Genomic DNA, 20,703 nt, shown 5'->3' on the forward strand with positions numbered 1-20,703 from the left:
TAAGCATCACTTCTAGCATCAAAGCGCCTCCACATCTGGGCTTGACCACAGTTAACTGTGAATACTGCTACTCCTTTTAAAAGAACAGAAAGTGAGAACTATAATATCAAATTGAAACTGCCAAACTGAGTTTAGATGGGGAAACTTGCTCTTCACCCCCACTCCCCCATATTTCCACCATGTCATAGAAGTGTGTATAACATTCTTACAGGGAATAATGCTGAGTTTTTAAGGAACAACATTTTTATGTCCTTTTGTATTTGATTTCAGACGTCACCTTGCTGCAAATCCTTGGTTTTTTTTCTCCATTTATTAAGTAATGTTTTCCACGGGACACTGTTTTTTGTTTGTTTATTTGTTTTCCTATGGTCTCTTCACACCGACCAGTGCCCAGCAGTGTTTGAGCTGAACAAGCTGATGAGCTCATGCCCTAAAGTGGAAAGGTTACACAAGGCTCAGCTGCTAACACTCTGAAGGCTGAGAATCTACAAACACTGCCACGTGTACGCAGGGGTGGGAGGGTGGCTTTAAAAAGAGTGGGAAACAAACTGCAAAAACAATGTATAGCATTGGACTTTGGTTGTACATCATCTGCTTTCATTTACCATTTCAAGCTCTACTGCACCAGCTGAAAGTAAACATTATTTTTACTCTTTATAACCATAATCATAACCATTAAACAGGACACAAAAAAATCACTTAGATTACTGAATGAGAGTGAAAGAGTCCAAGACACTAGATCTAAGGAACTAAAGGATAGTAGAATAACTCAAAAGAATTCTTAAATACTATTCCAGGTAGCTATTCCTTCCTGCTTTACTCCTCTTGTCATCAAAAGCAGAAAGAAATTTCTAGTTACTTTTAGGGGGTAGAAGAAAGAAAGTTTGTAAAAATTTCCGTGGTGGCTTTTCAGCTTATAGCCAGATTCCATTAACCTTATTCATCCCATAAAGGGAGCAAATCTCAAGTCACATACAGTCCAACATATGATCTCTTAATTGCTTTTAATGCAGGAGGATTGTATTTCTCATGCCCTGGCTAAAGATCAAAAGAAAACTGTTAGGGCAGGAGGTAGACACCAAAATGTCTTTTAATGCCAGCTCTTTTTTTCCCCTCTTTCAGACTTTCATCCAAAACATGCTTACTTTGGCAGCCAAACCATAGGGCCATGAAATCATAAAGAGCCACTGTCCAATTCTTACTTCTGCAAGACAGCAGACCAAATCTAATCCCTGCAAACTGCAGCTATTTTGATCAAAACTGTTTTGCGAAACTATGAAATCTTTTTATTTTTATTTTTATTTTTATTTATTTTTGTGTGTGTGTGTGTGTGTGCTGTCATCAGGATCTGGAGGTGGTTAGGAGATCCATTTTTCCCAAAGGCTTTCCCCATTCTCTTTTGCCTGCCTTTTATTTACATAAAGGACTGGGGATTGCTGGAGAGAGGGGGAGAAAAATGACTTGTTCTGCTTAAGAACTTGCTTTCAAAAGACTGAATGAATGGCTCAAGGGATAATGAAGACTTGCTTCTATTCTGTTGGCTCAAATCCGAGGTGACTGAAGATCATTGCTCTTTTATTACCTATGTGTGCTATAGCAATGTCTAGGGACTAATCAAAATTGACAAAGATATAGCAAGCACTATGGAAACAGGGACTTGTAGACAGTCTTTGACCTAAGGAACTTAGAATTTAAACAGACACACCAGATATGGGAGAACAGGATATTATTAGAGATGTCTGAAAGTGCCTGCAATGTTGGCTGCATGTTCAATGCTTTAATGCCCAGTTAGACCTTTCTGGACCAAAGCTAAGATTTTCAAAAGCATACGAAGGTGTAGGACACATGAATGTATTGAGAAGGCTCACCTCAAATGACTAACTCTGATGACTAAGCTGATATACGGAGTTTCCATTTCTGCTGCAACATCCTGTTGAAACAAATACTAAACTCTTATGCCATTCAAGCAACAATAACAATCTAAATAATTGCATGTCTCAGATCAAAAAAAGCAGCAATCAGTTCTTATGAGGACTTTTCTTCAGCAGACATAAAAGTAGTTAAGCTGAAGGTATCTAAGACACCATATTCCTGCTGTGGAGAGGAGAAGGTAGGCAGCAGATGGAATTCAAAGCATGAAATAAAGGACAGGAATTAGAGAAACAGAATAACTCAGAATTAGACTGCTGGGACAGAATTCATCTAGAGCAAGACTGATCAATGTTATCAAAATCTAATAACTGCAGGTAGAGTAAAACAGAACAGGAAGTTATACGTAAACTTAAATAGCATAATTTCTGCACTAATTCTCCATTGATCTTTGGATGCATTAAGTTCTCCCTTTTAATCGCAGGAAACACAGAATGGCTGAAGTGGGAAGGGACCTCAAGAGGTCACCTGCTCCCAGCCCTTCTCATGCAGGGACACCCAGAGCAGGCTGCCCAGGCCAACATCCAGGTGGCTTCTGAAGATCTCTGAGGAGGAGACTCCAGAGTTTCTTTGGGCAAGCTGTGCCAGCGCTCTGTCATCCACACAGTAAAGATGTGCATCTCAATGTTTAGATGGAAAGAGCTGAAGTAGTGTAGAAGTACAGGCAGCAATTTAAGATAGGGAAAGCTGTGCAGAAATCACTTCTGCAAGGATCAGTATCGGATTTCTGTTCTCAGGGAGGTTTATGGCCCTTTTATGCCATCATATTCAGATATTAATGCTCTATGAAGTCAAATTCTAGTCACTATAGTCTGCTAGGTGTTAACAGATGATGCTGTAATGCATTATGAATTATATTCCTCTTTGATCTGCAGTACAAAAGCCTCCATCTCTCAGTAATGTCAGAATTTGATCTCACGGGAAAAATTAAGAACAGATTAGCTAAAACCTAAAACAAGTAAACAATGTCCTTTGGGGAATCATATCTGGCGGTTTACTAAGGAAATTCAAAAGTATAAATATTTACATTAGGAGGTACACAGACTTCTCGTAATATTATATAGCTGATTCCAATTTGGAATACATGCTGTTTTGCTTAAGTTTATTCCATCTGCTTTTGAAATCTGAACCATAACCCACATATAAACTTCATTATTTGCTCATCCTTTCTGTCCCTATCCCTGCTCTGGCTTTTTTTTTTTTCCTGGGCTTGTCTTTTATTGGAAATTCCATGTGCTTTTAAATTTTACCAAAGAACTGCTTTGATGAAAAGCTGTGAATAAAAAAAAAAAAGGCAGAATCCTAGATTGGTATTTAGAAAATAGATTCAAGCTGCATACTTAGTATATGAATATACAAATGTACGGATATAATTTTACTATCATTTAATAGGATTACTGGGCAATTTAGAGATGCTAGGGAAAACCAAGGATAAAACCCTCTTCCTTGTAGAGTTTACAATCTGCATAGTCAAAATAGACAGGGTGGAAGAAAAAACGTCAAGTCTTCATGACAGACCTGTACTTTCAAGCTTTTTTACCTCATTCTTTTCCAGCATCTCAAAAGTAACTTGCAATTTCAGTAACACAGAGGGTTTTATACCCATCAGTAAAAAAATGCGTAATATGCAGGGCCAAAAGAATGAAGCCATTGTCAGCACAGTGTGACACATCTGCACTGGGGGTTTGCAATAGCGTTAGTGCACCAGGGCCCCTGCACTAGTGCAAGGAAGATCCTAATTAAAGCAATCTGTACGGCTCTAACTAGGGCTGGGCAAGCCCCAGACTATGCAGAGATTCCCAACAGCTTTTAAGCGCTCAGATGCTGTCTGGGTCTTGCTGAATGAGCCCCATTCAGATGTGTCTACCCTGTGTCTGCAGCTCTCATGTAGTCAGGTTCCCGTGATGGTTTATCGCTTCCCATTTCCAAAGCAGAAGTAGATTTAAAATAAATTGTTTGAAACATACTTCTATCAGACCAGAAGAAGTTAACCTGAAGCTTGGAGTACAGATTTCATCCAAAATGTTTTATCCTCCTTTATAAGGCTGCATCACAAGTTACCAGTTCACAGTCTGAGAACCTAAATCTTTCACAGACGGATTCTCCTGAATCAGGGTTTGATTATGGGAGGGAGATGAAAACTGGAAAAAAAAAGGCGGGGGGGAGAAGTTGGTTTCATTATATAGTCTCAGGATGGGCACACAATGACATTCATCCTTGATTCACTGGAAGCTGGAAACCAAGGGCACAGGATCAGTTTCCAAATCTAACTTCGCTGTTGGTAATAACTGGAGTGATAATGTGGTGTATTAATCTTACACTGGAGGCCATGGATTAAACAGATAAACAGCAGAAGGTATACTTACAGTAGAGAGTACAGCTACTTCTAGAGCTTGATACTCTTCTGAAGACAATGTGCTGATGCTAAGCAGTACTAGAGAACATTTCATTCCTACTCTCTGCAATAAAATGACAAATCCCAGCACCACTAAAATTCTTGGAAAAAAAAAATCACTTTTTACCAGCTTTGCATATAAATATTCAATGCCAGACACAGGTGTAAGTACATTCCAGGGTCAACATTATGTCAGCTTTACTCAGTCTTAACGTATGTAAGTTCCAAGGAGATGTAGGGATTACTGAAAATGCCCTGAAAATGCAGCCCTAATAGATTTGAATCAGGCCTCTATCTGAAAACCAGGCATTTAACCAATGTAGCAATGCTTAAACTAGGTATTAAGAAATCAAAAATGTGTCCTTGTCCTGGCCTCATCTTCTGTGAAAGTAATTTAACTGTTTTATTGGATAGATCCCTAGATGGCTGCCAAGGGATTTAAATAAGGTTGTGTTATCCACTGAAGCCCTAGGGATCTAGGAATATGAGTGAAAATTTCATGATCCTCTTTTAGTTAGTGAACCACTTTGCTTTTGCCAATCTATCATCTTATGGGCCAGGCAGCTTCTGCTCCCCAGAGACTATTTAAAAAAAAAATGGTTTGTGGAGGAAACCACAGCCAGTCAACAAAATCCTGAGGATTTACTTTTTCAGGGCTGCATTATCATTAAAGTCTACAGAAACCTGCATCTGACAGGAAAGTGGAAGCAAATGGAGGATCAGAAACATGCAGCACATTAACCCTGCAGTTGTTTTCAGAGGGACACATATCTGGATCTTAAAACTGCCCTTATTGGTATAGATCCCGTATGAGTCCATATGGGTCCAAATTTCCTAGTTGGCCTGAATCTCTAATTTGAGCTGAAGCTAATACAGATAATTTTGTGTTCTAGGTCATGCCCTATGTGTATTCAATATACAGAACAGAACAGGTGGAACAAATTGGTTGTCTCTGTGCACTGGGAATCCCCAACTATTGGAGAGTTTTTCTGCAGAGAATTTAACCCTGTGTCTATTGGTGACCCAAGACTAGAGCCCAAGAACCAGAGAGCTGTATAGGTGGTTTCCAGCTAACTACAGTGGTGTGTACAAGACCCCTCTGGACTTCTGCCAGATACAGTTCACGCACTCTGCAGAGCATGGGCCAAGCTGTACAATGCAGGCCTGTGGTGGTTTAACACCCAAGGCACATGAATACTGTAAGGTTCAAAGGGATGGAGGGGAAAAAAGCACACAAAGCACAAAGCAGTATCTTTCTGTGGCTGCGAGTTCTAGACCTAAAAGTTACTGCCTTGTCTCAGGGAATAACCTGGAGGCATAATCAACTCTGATCTGTTTGTTTTTATCTCCTCCTGGGAGCCATTATACGATATTAACAAAATAAATCAATTTTAAATAACTCAGTATGTATACTCACAACAGAGCAGTTCTTTCTGCCATACCTCAGGGACATTACACAGTCCTCCACCATTATGAATGAATGAATGGGCCTTAGCTGTACTGCAATAGAGTAATTTGTTTTAATAATGTCTGAATACACACTGAGGTAATATTTGTGCAATCCCTAATAGTGTTCTCAGGGTAAAAAATCACATATTAAGGGAACAGTGTTTATTTTCATTTAAAGAGCAGTTATGGGCAGAAAAGAGCCTCTAAAAATGACACTAGGAGAATCATATTTACTCTTTCCCCATGGTTTCAGTTCAGACTTGCCTGATGCACAAGTCAAAGGTGTTTTTTTTCAAATGTCAGTTACAGAAACTTCACATAGGATTTGAAAGACATCTGCTTTTTATCCACATACACACAAGGGATAGCCTGCAACTATATTTAACTGAAGAGCTGGCAGCATGAAGGGACACCAGATGCCCAGAATCTTCCTAATCCTTTACGAGAGAGTCCTCCTCCTTTTAGAAAAGGAACATTCTGGTTGGCGGTAGGTGAAACTAATATATGAACTAGAAACACCACAGAAAGAGCACTGTTTTAAGGGTGGGAGTGTTTTTTGGGAGTCTGTTTTCTAGTATTGATTCCTTCTAGCACAGAAAATGCCAGGATGTTCAAGAAGAGTATTGTAAGGTTTTCAAGAATGCCTTACTGGGGAAGATAAAGACATGGTTGAATCCATTGATAAAACCTTCCTGGATTGGATAAAGACATGTCAGTGCCTTTAAGTCATGATAAGAACTGAATATTGCATGCTTGTGATTTTTTGATTTTCCACAAGTATCCTGGAATCAATGTCTCCTCTCAGTCAAATATTAAGCTGTTCTGAATGTACTTCCTATACCGACTTGTTTCTGCAGAGATTCTACCTGTTTCTTTTTAATTTATGATAACTCTTTGGAACACTTAGTTCCAAGTCCAAGATAAACTGTTTGTAAAATAACAGCTGAAATTTCATTAACAACACACAAAAATAAATTGCCGTAAGCCAATATTTGAAGGCCCAAATTCCCTGTTAATAGCCAACTACTCACAGTCATTTGATAAAGCCTAGCCTGTATTTAATTCTGGCAGAACATCTTGTTTGGCTACACGGTGTTTCTAATGATAAAAGATTAGCTGCTGAGATTTATGCAGTATACGTAATTTTTTTTTGAAGGAATGCTGTTGACTGCTTTCTGTTCTCCAGGCTACCTGCTTACTAGACTATACCTTCCCTGATGTATGTATTCAACACATTTTTTGTTGGAGTAGCTCATTACATCATAAAGACAGGTCTGTGGCTTCTGGATTGCTGCTTCAACAGCGGTGGAGTTGAGAGCACTGCAAAAGCATGATGCTGAAGATGAGACCGACATGGAATTTCCAGGCTCAGCACTGCAATCAGTTACAGCCATCTCTCTCTTTCCAAACAACAATATCCCTTCTGGGCAGCAGTTATTGATGTTTGGCTTTGACTCAGAAGCAAATCTTTGCAAGGATTGGAAAATTTGAATGTAATCATTTGGCTGCCTTGCAGTTATCTCAAGTGAACAAAAATGTTTTTCATCTGTTAGGAACTTTGTTCAGCTCAAGGCAGCTGAAACATCATCCTAACACTTCACAAACCTATATGCTTCTCTCTTTAGTATTTTGTTTTGTCAGATGCAGGATCTAGACTCTATAGAAACTGCTTAACAAAGTGAATAAAACCCAAATGCTTGGCATTGCTATAGAACTCAGTTTCATTGTGGGTGACAGCCCCATACTTTATTTGTACATCACAGATTCCGTTAAAGCTATGAACTACAAATAAAAATTATTCTTGAGGAAGGAATTTAAATAACATGAGTGTAAACCTTTGCTGGGAATCACTTAGAGACAGAGGTAAACTGTTCAACTGCCTGTAATACAAGCTTCATGACCATCCACACGACAACCTACACGATATAGCAGGTTTTCATTAATCAGGAAGATCAGAACATTTATTTTTAAAAAAAGGTTACTACATGAAAAGCACAGAATATAAACTAGGTTCACTCCTTTCAAAAATGAATTTAGTATTCATTGCTAGGTTATTATAATATCCTAAATAATCATTCTTTACCTCATAGCAGTAATAAAATCACATGATGAATCTTATCATAAAACTATGAGCCTGACAAAAGAGTCTTATGTTTACATCCTAATTAGGGAGTTTCCTCATGTACTTTGATTTGAACACAAGCATCAGTCACATCTTTCAATTGGAGTTAAGTCTCTCTCAGTATATAATTCCTGATGTTTCAGAAGAGACCATCATAGGAATTACATTATGAAACTGAAAGTTAATAGCTTTTGAATACTTTTCAATTGCTTTTCAGCATACCATGTTTGTGCATGGACAAAATCACCGAATTTTCATTAAATAAAATAGTATAGAAAGTCCTGTTTATAAGTAAAGATAGAAAGTAGCTGATGCCTACATCACTGCTGAAATCTGCCACTAAATCTGTTCCTCTGTGCAGAGGAAGTACGTAAAAACATATTCAGGAATACAACTACAGGTCAGTTGAATTTCTTCTAATGAAGAAGAGCAGTGAGCCACGCCAGTCTAAAGCGGATAGTGCCAATTGTCAGAACTTTTTAGTTTGCTTTAGTCAAAATAATGTGTATAAAGGCCTATCAAAAACTGCAGGTCTGAGTTTGTTAACACTATAGCTAAAAAAAATCCTCTCTTCTATGAAGCTGCTTTAACACAAGATAATTTTTTTTAGGTTTTTTTGACAGTGATAAATTCAGGCTTGGCCTGATTCAAGGGTGCATGTGTCTCTTTTTAAGAGAAAAGTAAGTTAAGAGTATAAATAAACAGCTTACAGATAGTTTTCACAAAACTCAAGCAATGTTTGTTAGTGTGATGTTAGCAAATGTCAGAGTCTGAGCCAAAGATCACTGAAACAAACTGAAGCCTTTTTGGCTGACTCCAAGGGGCAAATATATTATAATCTACTGATGATATATTTTGTTATTATTACAGGCATCAGATGTTGCAGCCAGAGGGTTGGATGGCTGCAGCCAGACGGTTGTGGTCAATGGGTCTATATCCAGGTGGAGGCCAGTCATGAGTAGTGTTCCCCAAGGTTCAGTCTTGGGACAGGTGCTCTTCAACATCTTTATCAATGACATAGAGGGATCAGGCATACCCTAGGCAAGTTTGTGGATGTCACCAAGTAGAGTCGTGCAGTTGACATGATAGATCCATCCATGCCATCCAGAGGGACCTGGACAAGCCTGAAAAATGAGCCCATGAGAACCTAATGAGGTTCAGCAAAGCTGGACATGAGCCAGTAGAGTGTGTGCTTGCACCCTGGAAGGGCAGCAGTATCCTGAGCTGCATCAAAAGAGGGGTGGCCACAGAGTGATGGAGGCGATTGTCTCTGGCCTTGTGAGGCCTCATCTGAAGAACTGCATTCAGGCCTGGAGGCCCCCAAGAAGGATGTGGAGCTATTGGAGAGGGTCCAGAGGAGAGCCACAAAGTTGATTAGAGGGTTGGAGCACCTCTTCTGTGAAGAAAGGTTGAGGGAGCTGGTGTTGTTTTGCTTGCAGAAAATAAGACTCCAGGGAGACTTCATTTTGGCCTTCTAGTATTTGAAGGGAGCTTATAATCAGGAGGAAGATGAATTTTTTTACACAGGCTGGTAGAGACAGAACAAGGGGAAATGGTTTTAAACTAAAAGAGGGGAGATTTTAATTAGATGTTAGGAAACAATCCTTTACTCAGAGGGCAGTGAGGCACTGGCACAGGCTGCCCAGAGAAGCTGTGGATGTCCCAATCCTGGAGGTGTTCAAGGCCAGGTTGGATGGGGCCCTGGACAGCCTGATCTGGTGGGTGGCAGCCGTGCCTATGGCAGGGGGTTGGAACTGGGTGATCTTTACAATCCCTTCCAACCCAAGCCATTTTATGATTCTATATAAAGATCCGCCCATGATCTGCATAAGCACTTTCAGAATTGTCTTCCAGGAAGAACAGTGAATTCTAGAATATAAAGTACAACTGGAAACAAGCAAGACAGAAAGCGATACCCTTTAGCCTGTCTTATTTTTGAGTGCTAAGGAAAAATGCTGCTTCACCCAATGAAGAAAGGGAAGTAGAGCTATATCAGTCTGTGCTTTGAAACAAACTGATTTGGGAAAGTATCATCAAAGTATCACCTCCCTTTTCTAAAGTTAGATACAAAGCTATCCTACCTCACTGAGAAAACAGAAATGTGATAATACGCATGGTTCACTGTATCTAGTTAGAATAAATCTTTTCTATTTTTCAGATATTCTAATGTGTTTTGCAACTCCTGTGCTAAATTACAGGCCTCGTGCCTTTTTGTTGTTGTTGCTGTTGCGGTTGCTAAAACTGGCTTTGTGGTCTGGAGACATACAACATGAAGATTCTCCAACCTAGTCTTCACAGGCTATGCCCTCTTGCAAACAATTTCCAGGACAAAATGTTGTAACTAAATGGCTGACTTTGCTACCCTTTCCTCCTCCCTGTTTCCTTATGTTGAAGCATATTTTGTCTGGCAGTAAGCAGCAAATGAGTCACTGCCAGCATTTGTACCATCAGGTACTAATTAAATACTAGCAATATCCAGGAAGGAAACACTACAGGTCAGTCTGAACTACAAAATTTACACCTGGATCCAAACTTTCTGCAGTGTTTTGGCTCACAGGAACCACAGGAATTGCTTTCAGCTCAACTTGATTCACATCAGGCAAGACTACATTGTATTTCATTAAAATATTTTATGTAACTGGTGCTTGTTTGTGTATTAGACAATAGAAGACAAAAACTCTGTTGGCTGCAAGGGCCAGCAGCTATGCGCATAAAAGCCAGTGCAAAGTATCAGAGACAAATCTTCTACCTGGTACTATGTAGAGAGTACTACCTCTCATTTGGTCCTCTCTTCAAGCAAGCTTAAAGACAAAACTGACAAAATTAATCTCCAGAATTGTAGTGAGACTTAGATAGATGAGAATGATACCATACAAAAGCAAACCTCAGTGACAAAGAGCCTCTGCAAAACAACAACAACAAAAAACAAGTTACGTGCTCTGGTTCATAATAAAAAGAGTAAAATTTCTGCAAAAAGAATAATTTAAGATTTCCAGTTTGCTGGGGAAAAAATGAAGCAATGCAAATTTAGATGTATTCCATCATCATTTTCATTTCTGTATGAAATTCTCAGAGGCCGATGTCCCAGACACTAAGTTAATTTGCACAAAAACAGTCACAGGTTGGACAAAGACTGTAGACTCTTCAGAAGAGAGACAGTGCATTTGTGTACAAAACACCTGTTGCTGTAGGGCTCTGATTCTATCTGGAGGCTCTCTGTATTTCTGACAGAAATAATACTAGTAATAGTAATAATAGTTGAAAGCACATGCTGTTAGCTAAACTGGAGGCATCCATGTGTAAAACTACAGTACAGTCAGGAAACCACAGAACCAAAATATTAACGTTGGAATGCTGGAGATGAAAGGACAAAGAACACAGGATGAGCACAAAGTCTGCGTTAGGAAACATTGCTCTGAACACGCAGACTTTGGGACAGGAAATAAAATCTCCCTCAAAACTTGGTCATTTTAACAAAGCAACAGAGCAAACTGGCATGATTTTGCTCCAGTGAAGAGTCCAAGGTAACACCTCAGATTTCTCTTGCTCTTTTTCCAGTAATGGTTCAATATGCATGTGAGTGGATCGGTGATTTCTCTGTGGTTGTGAGGTGGAATATAGGCTGCAATGCTCACTAGTAAGATAACTATAATTTCACTTTCAACACAGTATTTCTTAGTGGTAGTGTATGAGAAGGGACAGAAAAAGTTCAGCTGGGTTTTCAGAAAGAGCAGCACTGGCCTGTTTTATTTATGCATCTTTTGTCAAACAAACAAGATGGCACTGAAGATATCTAATTCATTCAGTGTCATTAGCCAAGGTGGTGCTTTCTTCAGAGATGGTGAAGTCTTATGACATTTATTCTTATGCATCTAACTTCTGTGCAGAAAGGCAGATGTTCTGATACCGCTCTAGCAGAGTTTAACAGCAGGTTTTAAATAAACTGGGAGGTCGACATTAAAAGCTCTTGCTCTCCAGTAGAGTTTTGGTACTCACCAAGAGCTGCAGCTCTGCATGGCTTCACTCTATGAAACATGGAAATCTGCAGGATTATACAGCTGCAAAGCCAAAGGGCACATTCGGTAATACACTTGATAGACCCTATGGACTCCAAATGTGTATTCAAGGTTATTCAAAGATTGTGGAATTACCGGGCTTGTATGAAGTTAAGCTAAAGCCATGCCCTTGGCTCTAAGGTAAAACTCATCTCACCATCATCATCTCTGCTCTTCATTTCCACGGAGTTTTGCCAAGGGAAATTCAGCTCAAGTTGAGCACCACGAGACATGGTGTCACTGCTGTTGCTGGGCTGGATCACAACAGTTAACTTTTCTGGGCCACTATCTGATGTAGAATGTGTGCTCGTACAGTAAAAATCTTTGCCGCTGGACTCTCAACTAAGTGTCAAGTCAGCTGTTGCAGATGGTGATGAAGCAGTTCCAGGGACATACGTCTGTCTAAATCTGAAAAATGAGCTTTGATGTCTGCAGCTGCATTAGCACAGATCTTGCCATCCACTTCTGCCATATCATCACACTGGCATACTAAAACATTTCCGGTGCAAAATCAGAATTTTTTTGAGATTCACTCTTCTTCAGATTCAATGCAAGTAGAGGATGTTTTACTTTTCGTTATGATAGATACAGAAACTTAGTATATAAAATCATGTTCATTTCTCGGATAAACATTTCAGTTTATCTTTTGGCTTATTTCATAGCTGACCACTTCTAAAACTGTTAGGACATACACAAACACAAAAGGATTAAGGAAGCTCGCTGGGATTTTAATGTGTATATACAGACATTGCCTTGCAAGGGAAAAGCATTCTTGATTTTCAGTGGTGTTTTCAGCACTGCGACAGTCCCACTCATGCTGCATTACTGAGCAAATTGGCAGTAAAAATTATTTCTATATCTATCAAGCAAAAGATTTAAGGAAATGGAGACGTTCCACTGAGACTTTTTTGTCAGAAAGTCAGATGAGAGATCCCAGTGTCTTTGCTAGGAAAGAAATAACAAAAATAATCTTCATGTGCTTAGAAGGGAAACCAGGGGCCCACACGTTACAATCAGCTCACTACTGGGTTGTGGAGGGAATGCACTTTCAGTAAAGGAATGAACCAATTTCCAGACAAGCTCTCCTTCCTCAGAGGCTGGAGATTGACAATACATCTATATTAACAGTGCTGGGAACTGCAAGTGTGAAGTGAAATGAAATATTTATGATGTTATTGCAAGTGCTACACACGTATAAACTGCAAGTTCCTGTACCTTTCACTGGAGAGCCTGTTCTCTGCTACACACAGTACAGGCTTATAAGGTCTACAAGCTTGGAGGGCTATGTTTTAAGCTCCAGAAAATAATCTCTGTCCTGGAGATGGATACAAGTATTTGCAGGACAATGTCAATTTTCCTCTTACAAACATAATGCTTGCTTGACAGTTCTAAAGATGAAGGTCTTATCTGCAAAAGTAAAGCTTTGGCACGTGTGAATCTACAGTGCAGTTCTCACAAGCAGTGAGGAGAACTGCCCACTCCTTCACTGCCCATCTCATTCCTTTTGGCTGAGCGTGTAGTGCCCCTAACACACCACTGGTTCTTCCGGAAATGGGACTCAAGTGCTGCTTTCAGACACAGGTTTCAATATGAATTCCCAACTCCCATCTATTTGGCTCAACTGATTGCAGAGAAAGTGTCAGGGATGAAATTTCAAATACATTTCCCATTTCTTGTATCAATTTCAGAGCACTGAAAATCTGGGAATTACCAGGTTGGGAAATCATTCCTTTCTCTCCTGGCTCACAATGCAGCAGCCCCTTGACAGTACTCAGACAGACAGTAAGAGAAAGGTCAGAGCTCTGTAGCAAGAACTGAGACCCCAGCAAACTCCTGGGTTCAATGCATTTGGAAAGGCTGCTCAGTACGTGTAATTGTGAAGGCTGAAAACCAACAAGGGCACTTGGGAACTACTCTAGGAGGTCCTGTGGCAAGAATCTGCCTCATTTTTCTTTTGTAAAGTACAGAGCATGTTTATACATCTACAGACATATTTCCTTGACTATTAACAAAAACCCTTCAGAAGCTTTTGTTAAGTACTCCATGTGATTTTCATAGAAAATGGATGACAGTAGTTATAGTGCCTTCAGAGCTCATGAGCATCGTGGCAAAATGCATAAAAACATTTCTCATCTACCAGAGATAATAAACTGAATTTTCTTAGCACCTCACTTTCACCCTCTACACCATAGTGATCAAACTTCTGCACGTTTAGCATAAGAGAAAACAAATAAATCTGCTGGGCATGTCAGTGTGACTTGCATGCTCACAAGTAAACTGACTGGGAGACAAGGGAGGAATTTTTCTCCAAGTCAGCCTTATACAGCACTGGAGACATTTTTTTCCCCCTGAATCAGACATGCTTACTTGCCAGAGCTGATTGCACTCACCAGCATCTGTTGCAAGAGCATTCAGCAGCAGAACAATTTTCATCTTCCTATTTTCAAAGTGCAGCTAAGGACAGTTAAACTTTCCAAACTCACCAGTGCTTGCAGCATAATTAATCTCAGTCTGGAGAGCAACGCTTTACATAGGCAGAGGGAACAGTTTATAACTAAAATAGGGGAGTTTTATACTAGCTGTAAAAAAGAAATTCTTTACTGTGAGGGTGGTGAGGCAATGGAGCAGGTTGCTTATAAAAGCTGTGAATGTCCCATTCCTCTAAGTGTTCAAGGCTAGGCTGGATGGGACCCTGGGCAACCTGGTCTCTTGGGAGGTGACAGGGGGCTTGAACTGGTTGATCTTTAAAGTCCCTTCCAACCCAAACTATTCTGTCATTCTATAATGTGTATGGGCAATCCAAAGCAATGGTCTTCGTTGTAATTGAGGAAAGATGAAGTGGCTTTATGGACTCAACAACACTGGGTAACAAGCAGAAACTCTACTACAGAGACTAGTACTGATCTGTACAGACCAAAAGGGAAAGGTCACTTGCACTTAGTGACATCGAAATACTTAGGAAGAGAGGGCACCAGGAGCTACTGCAGAAACCTGAGCATCCATCCAAATATGTGCCAGCTGTAAGGTCTAAGGAAAATCATCCTAAAATCTAACTTCTGCCAATGAGGACTTCTATTTCCCAGTGTGACAAAGGATTCATTTTAGTCATATGCTTCATCAAATGCCATGCAGCAAGTGAAAAGAGGTCACAGCTTAGAGGAAAAGCTGTCAGTAAATAAGCAAAGTATTTTTAAGTCAAAAAGAGCATTGTGAGTTGCTTTTCCCTCTTCCCTCCCACCCAGTCCTGTTTGTCATGATTTGGGCTCAGAGACTACCTCCCAGAAAAGATCTGAAGAAACCTTTCATCATGGTCTCTTCTCAAATTGCAATTAATTCCTCAGCATAACGCCTGTGTGGTTTTGTTGTTTTTTTCATTTCTTGCTAAATAAAAAGAATTTTAAAACCAGAGGGCAGCTTGCTTAATTTTTACATAACTGAGAAGTTGAGTATTATTTGATGTGACCTCCAAGTGAAGTGTAGAGGGAAAACAGGATACTGTATCTGGCATCAAATATGTGGCAATCACGCAAAGTAAACTCTTGATACGTCTGTAATCTCTTTGTTGGCTTATCCCTGATTCAATTTAAGGCTCTGGAAAAAGCCACCAAACCTCTTCATATGAAGTGTGAGATGGAATTTATTAGTCATGGCAATTTGCTTCTCATGGGACTCTGGCAGTCAGAGAGTGCAGTGTAAGGAAAGGAACAAACCTAGAGGTGTGAGTCCTTTGTCTCTTAGTCCTACTTAGAGCTGTCAAAGAGGAGAGAGCTCCAGGTAGTTTAACACACAGAAGCTAGGCATATTAAGGTACACTTAAGGGAAAGCTTGACTTTAAAACTTCTGTCTATTGATTTCCTCAGCCCTTAGTATGAAAATAAACCCATATGCTTTAAAAACATTAAATCAGAGGGATGGAAAAGGAGGTTGCAGACTGTTCAGAGGATGTAATTTTGTAAGTGTACATAGCAGAATTATGTTCATCTTTCCAGTAGGTATCATTTTTCTTGCACCTTTTCACATTCTTTTTTTTCAATTCTCAGATGACATTATTCACTGAGAAAAATGGACTCATCTGTGTTTATTTTCAAAAATCACATTGTTCACACTATTCCTGCCTCATTCTGAGGGGTGAATGATAATGATGCCTTTTCACAGGCAGGTAGTAGGTGCTCCACATTCTTACACACCCCATTGGCCTTTGCTAGAGGGGATACAAGAGACTATCTAGGAAAGGTATGTTAGACAAATAATAAAACTACCGAAGAGCAGGGGGTTTGAAAGAAGCAGCCAGAGGGAGCAGGAATTCTCTCCTCACATAAATACTCCAAGCTTCACCTAACTCTCATGTGATCTGCCCATACAGCCTGGCTGCAGAGCAGCTTGGAGATCATGTGTTGGTTTGTGCCTGCCGTGATGGTACAAGATTGGAAAAGCAAATAGGACCTCGGCTGTGTAGCAGCCCTCTGTTCCCTCAGAGCTGCTCTGTTGGTCTGCCTGGGGACAGAGCACGAAAACCACTAGAGTCACTGTGAGACACGCCAGCAAAAAAGTAAAGGGGAGTGGTGGGGTGGAAGCAAAGGAGAGGAATTTAGTGGAATTTAGAGTAGATATTAGGAAGAAATTCTTTACTGTGAGGGTGGTGAGACACTGGAACACGTTGCTCAGATAGGCTGTGGTTGCCCCCCCTCCCCCTCCTGGAGGCATTCAAGGCCAGGCTGGGTGGGGCTCTGAGCAACTTGGTCTAGAGGGAGGTGTCCCTGCCTATAGCAGTGGGGTTGGAACTAGATGATCTTAAAGGTCCCTTCCAACTCAAACCATTCTATGATTCTATGAATTCCACAGTGGAGAATTTCAATATAGGTGCAAGGGAGCCATGCTACAGCAGGTGGAAAATATATCCAACAAACACAGATTGGCTACCCCCTCTCCCACCTTCACAACAACCCCAAGGGACCCACAGCCACCAGTTCTTACCATCAGCACTGCGTGGAGTCCAGGCAGCCCTGCAGCGGCCTCCTCAGGAGCTGGGCTGTGCCCCAGGCCTCCCTTCACTCAGCTGCTTCCTGTGCCCATCACCCTCAGCTACGGGGCCCTGGAATGTTCTGTGGCCCAGTGCCAGCGTCCAGTTGCTAACAGCCAACTACCAACCACCAGTCAACAACTGCCAACTGCCAGCTCCTTGCCTCCCCACCACAGTGAACTTATCTGGTCTTCCCGGTTCGCAGGGCCTCATCTCTCCCCCAGGCCATACAGGGCAAGACGCAGCCTCCCAGCAGCAGCCTAGAAAGACTCCAGCATCTGCTGGTGCCCCACAGAAATCACCCACACATCCTAAGCAGGGGGCTGCGACGATATGTGGGCAGAGTAATTGCCCTTCGCATGGGCCAGGAGAGTCAAGGTAGGGTTTAAAATAATGAGAAGGGGTGATTTTGCACAGAAATTCAGGAGCGATTGAAAACAGCCCTATTTTCTTCTGTCCCGGGCAGCCCAGCTCAGCGCAGCACATTGCCAGCTGCAGTGTTTGGGATACTGCTAACAACACTGCCTTAATGTAGTGACAAAAATAACCAAGAACTGAGTCATGTTTTCCTTTTCTTTTAACAATTTTTCATCATAAATAAAATCAGGGTATTTTAGGGCATCCCTTGGAGGGCACATTTGGGTAAAGACAAAAGTGTTTCACACCCATCCATACACCCATTAACAGGAGACCATTTTGTGAGGTGGAGGTGACAGCTGGACTGGACTCACGCCCTTGCCCAGAGTCTCCTTCTCTGGGGCATACAACTCAATGCAACAGCAGCCATCCATCTTACTGCATGCCAACGCATTTTGAGATGAAGAAAAGGCTGAACCAAGCTTTTATAGAGATTTTGTTTTTCACGGCTTGAAGTTATTTAGTGAAAAAGCAAACTCTTGTGAAGTTTCATCTTGTTTTCTTGACCACTTCTTTAGTTTCCTCCTTTTTTTCTTCCTTTCTTTCCTTTAAAGCACGCTTGATTATTTTTTCAAACCAACATTTTACTTATTTGAAAAACAAAGGAAGAAACTGTGAGAAAATTCAAGTTAAATGGAAAAAATATTTTTGGCAAAATTTAAGGAAAGCAGTTCCAAACTTTGACCACTTTTTAAAGTGAAATCCTTTAGCTAATTTCCCTAATTCTTTTTGTGAGTTATGAGACAAGCTGAAGAAATGGATGGATGGGGGATTATTCTTGACAGTACCTAGAATATCTGTAAATAGAAAATCTGTAAATTCTTAGAATCACAGAACCATAGAATCATTAAGGTTGGACCTCCACTTCTAATTTTCCTTCCTTTTCCTTAGTTAATACGGTGCCAAAGGGGATGTCATGGCAAATTTAGGATCCAGCTGAATAGTGCAGGAATAGTGCATAACCAACAGCTCTCTTACACTGTACTTATCAAAAATAAGTCAGGGCAAGCCAAAGCAGATTGCAGATAGCTAGGAAAGATACGATACACAATGAGATGCTAGTTCTCCCAAATTCCAAAATGGACCAATAAAAACATATGTAATCTCACTTCAATCTGTGGGAGCCCTTTGATAGCCCTATTTTGAGGGGTATAGAAATTTTGAGGGGTATAGAAATTTTGAGGTACTTAAGTATGAGAGAGGAATCATAGAGGCACAAATCCAGTTCTTGTTCCTGTCTCTCTGGCTGTTCTTTGCAGTTCTCTTGCAGGCACAGCAAGAGCCAGCCCCAGTATCCCCATCTTCCGAAGTGACCATTAGAATACTCCACTACCTCAGTAAACGCTCTCTTCCTTAGTGACTGAAACAGCAATAAATACATATTATAATGTTCTGATACAGGCTCACTCCAGACATCTTTGATTAAGAAGGAAACTGTTTTCTACTTGTATGACTTCCCCTATTCTCCAGTTCTCTCACAACACTTTTGCTCTTGCTGACAGAAGAAAAACATGGACCCACCTGTCTATGCTATCTCTCATTCAGTCAGCTGCTTTGCACATTTGTTCATGGAGGGCTGAAAAACAGACCAGTTCTAAGCAAGAGAAGCGCTACCAGTAGTTATACCTCCTCAGCATCACATGTGTTTCTGAGTGGGTCTGATTAGGACTGTTGTTTGTAACAGGGGAATTGTGTCAGAGGTGCTGTATCCTATAAATTAGTTTAAGCTGAGGTGATGTATGTGCCAACATATAACAACATGTTTGCTAGCTCAACAGATCTGGTAAGTAAATGTCTGGGAGAAACAAGACCTGCAGCATTTCCAAGTATTGATTCTGAGTTGCACAACTGAGTAGACCCTTACAAATGTCCAAATTTATACGCACTTTCTCAAAGCACTAAAAACCACTGCATTTACTTTATGCATGAGAAAAAAATCTGAGGAAAAAAAAAAATTGGCATCCAGACTCAGTTTAGCTAGACAGCAAGAACAGCCTAGTTCTCAAAATGTGGCATTTGCCACTGGAGACTCCTAGATTTTAATCCACCCCCTCTGCAACCTGTGTAGCACTCTTTAAAGTAATTTAATTCTAGTCCAGACAGCGAATTTTGTATGCTGCTGAGCAGATCAGTCTTACATATGTACATCTTTCTGTCAGACTACTCATGTGAGTAACTTATCAATGTGGCTGGGAGGCAAATCTGACCCTCTGTATGGAGTCTCATAGAGGGAGAAAAAACTACCACAAATGTTAATTAGTTGGACCTTCATGGAGAAATAATTATTTATGGTGAAGCTAGAAGAAATAGTAAGATAGGAAAATCTGTTAAACAGAACAATAGTTACCTAAGCAGCAGAAATCTTATTACTGCTTTAAATATGATTAAACTGGACTGTGGAATTGCAAGTGTGGGGAATCAAATAGAACCATCTTGTTGAGGACACACAGAAAATGAGTCAGTAATGCTCTTCTGTTTGTAGTATCTGTAATATCTTTCAGCTGGTGGTTGTAACACCTGAGAGAAGAACATGATTGCCATGCAGCGAATCCTGATAAATGAATCCAGCCACAAGTCACTCCAAATTGTCATTTCTCTTTTGAACCAAAACTGGGGCGTTGTTTTATAGCCTTTGGGAACTTAAACTGGAACTGGACCCTTTTCAAACTTACTTTAGTTAATTATAAATGAGAACTAACATTTTCTCTCCCTGAAGCTCCATTTCCACTTGACCTTTTCCAGCACTGTATTGTGAGTCAGTTCCAATTTACTAGCCTGGTTAACAAACAGTTAGTGGCCTGTACTGAAACCGATCAGGAACAATTTCAGTTCCAGATAAAACTGAACTGAGCTCCTGATATGACACATCGTTGCTTATGCTGGGATTACCTAATCATACGGATTTGCTTAAGGAAAATCCAATCTGAAACAATCTTTCTCTAGAAAACTGGGGTTTATGCACCACTTTAACTTTCTGTTACTGTCTATAACTTATCTGTGTCTTTACTACTTGCCTTTTATCCACATGAACCCAAGATACTAGTTAAGCCTCTTGATTCCAGGGAGATACTGTTTTTTTCTTCCATAAGAAAATCAAGATGCTGTACAGAGCACTGAAAATAGGGCTGGAAGAAGGATGTGGCAATCCTGCTGGCAACTTGTTTCCTTGTCCTACAGTTCACTAAGCTGGTGGTGCTTTAGCTACTTGCAAAAGAGTTCCTTTGCTCTATAAAAAGCAGAACAGGCAGATTAGGAATAATGCAGCCCTCAAGAGCACTGACTCCAAAAGCACATGTTTCTGAGCCAGGCAACAGCC

The 20,703-nt window shown here is 40.5% G+C and overlaps 1 protein-coding gene across 1 annotated transcript; it reads left to right on the forward strand.

Moving 5' to 3' along the window:
• Positions 16,780-17,895, forward strand: LOC110399324. The gene is made up of 2 exons (XM_021397852.1): positions 16,780-17,348; positions 17,658-17,895. The coding sequence occupies exons 1-2, from the start codon at positions 16,780-16,782 to the stop codon at positions 17,839-17,841; spliced, it is 753 nt and encodes a 250-aa protein (XP_021253527.1). The 3' UTR covers positions 17,842-17,895.

This window comes from Numida meleagris, chromosome 1, assembly GCF_002078875.1.
Source record: "Numida meleagris isolate 19003 breed g44 Domestic line chromosome 1, NumMel1.0, whole genome shotgun sequence".
In the NCBI taxonomy this organism is placed as follows: domain Eukaryota; kingdom Metazoa; phylum Chordata; class Aves; order Galliformes; family Numididae; genus Numida; species Numida meleagris.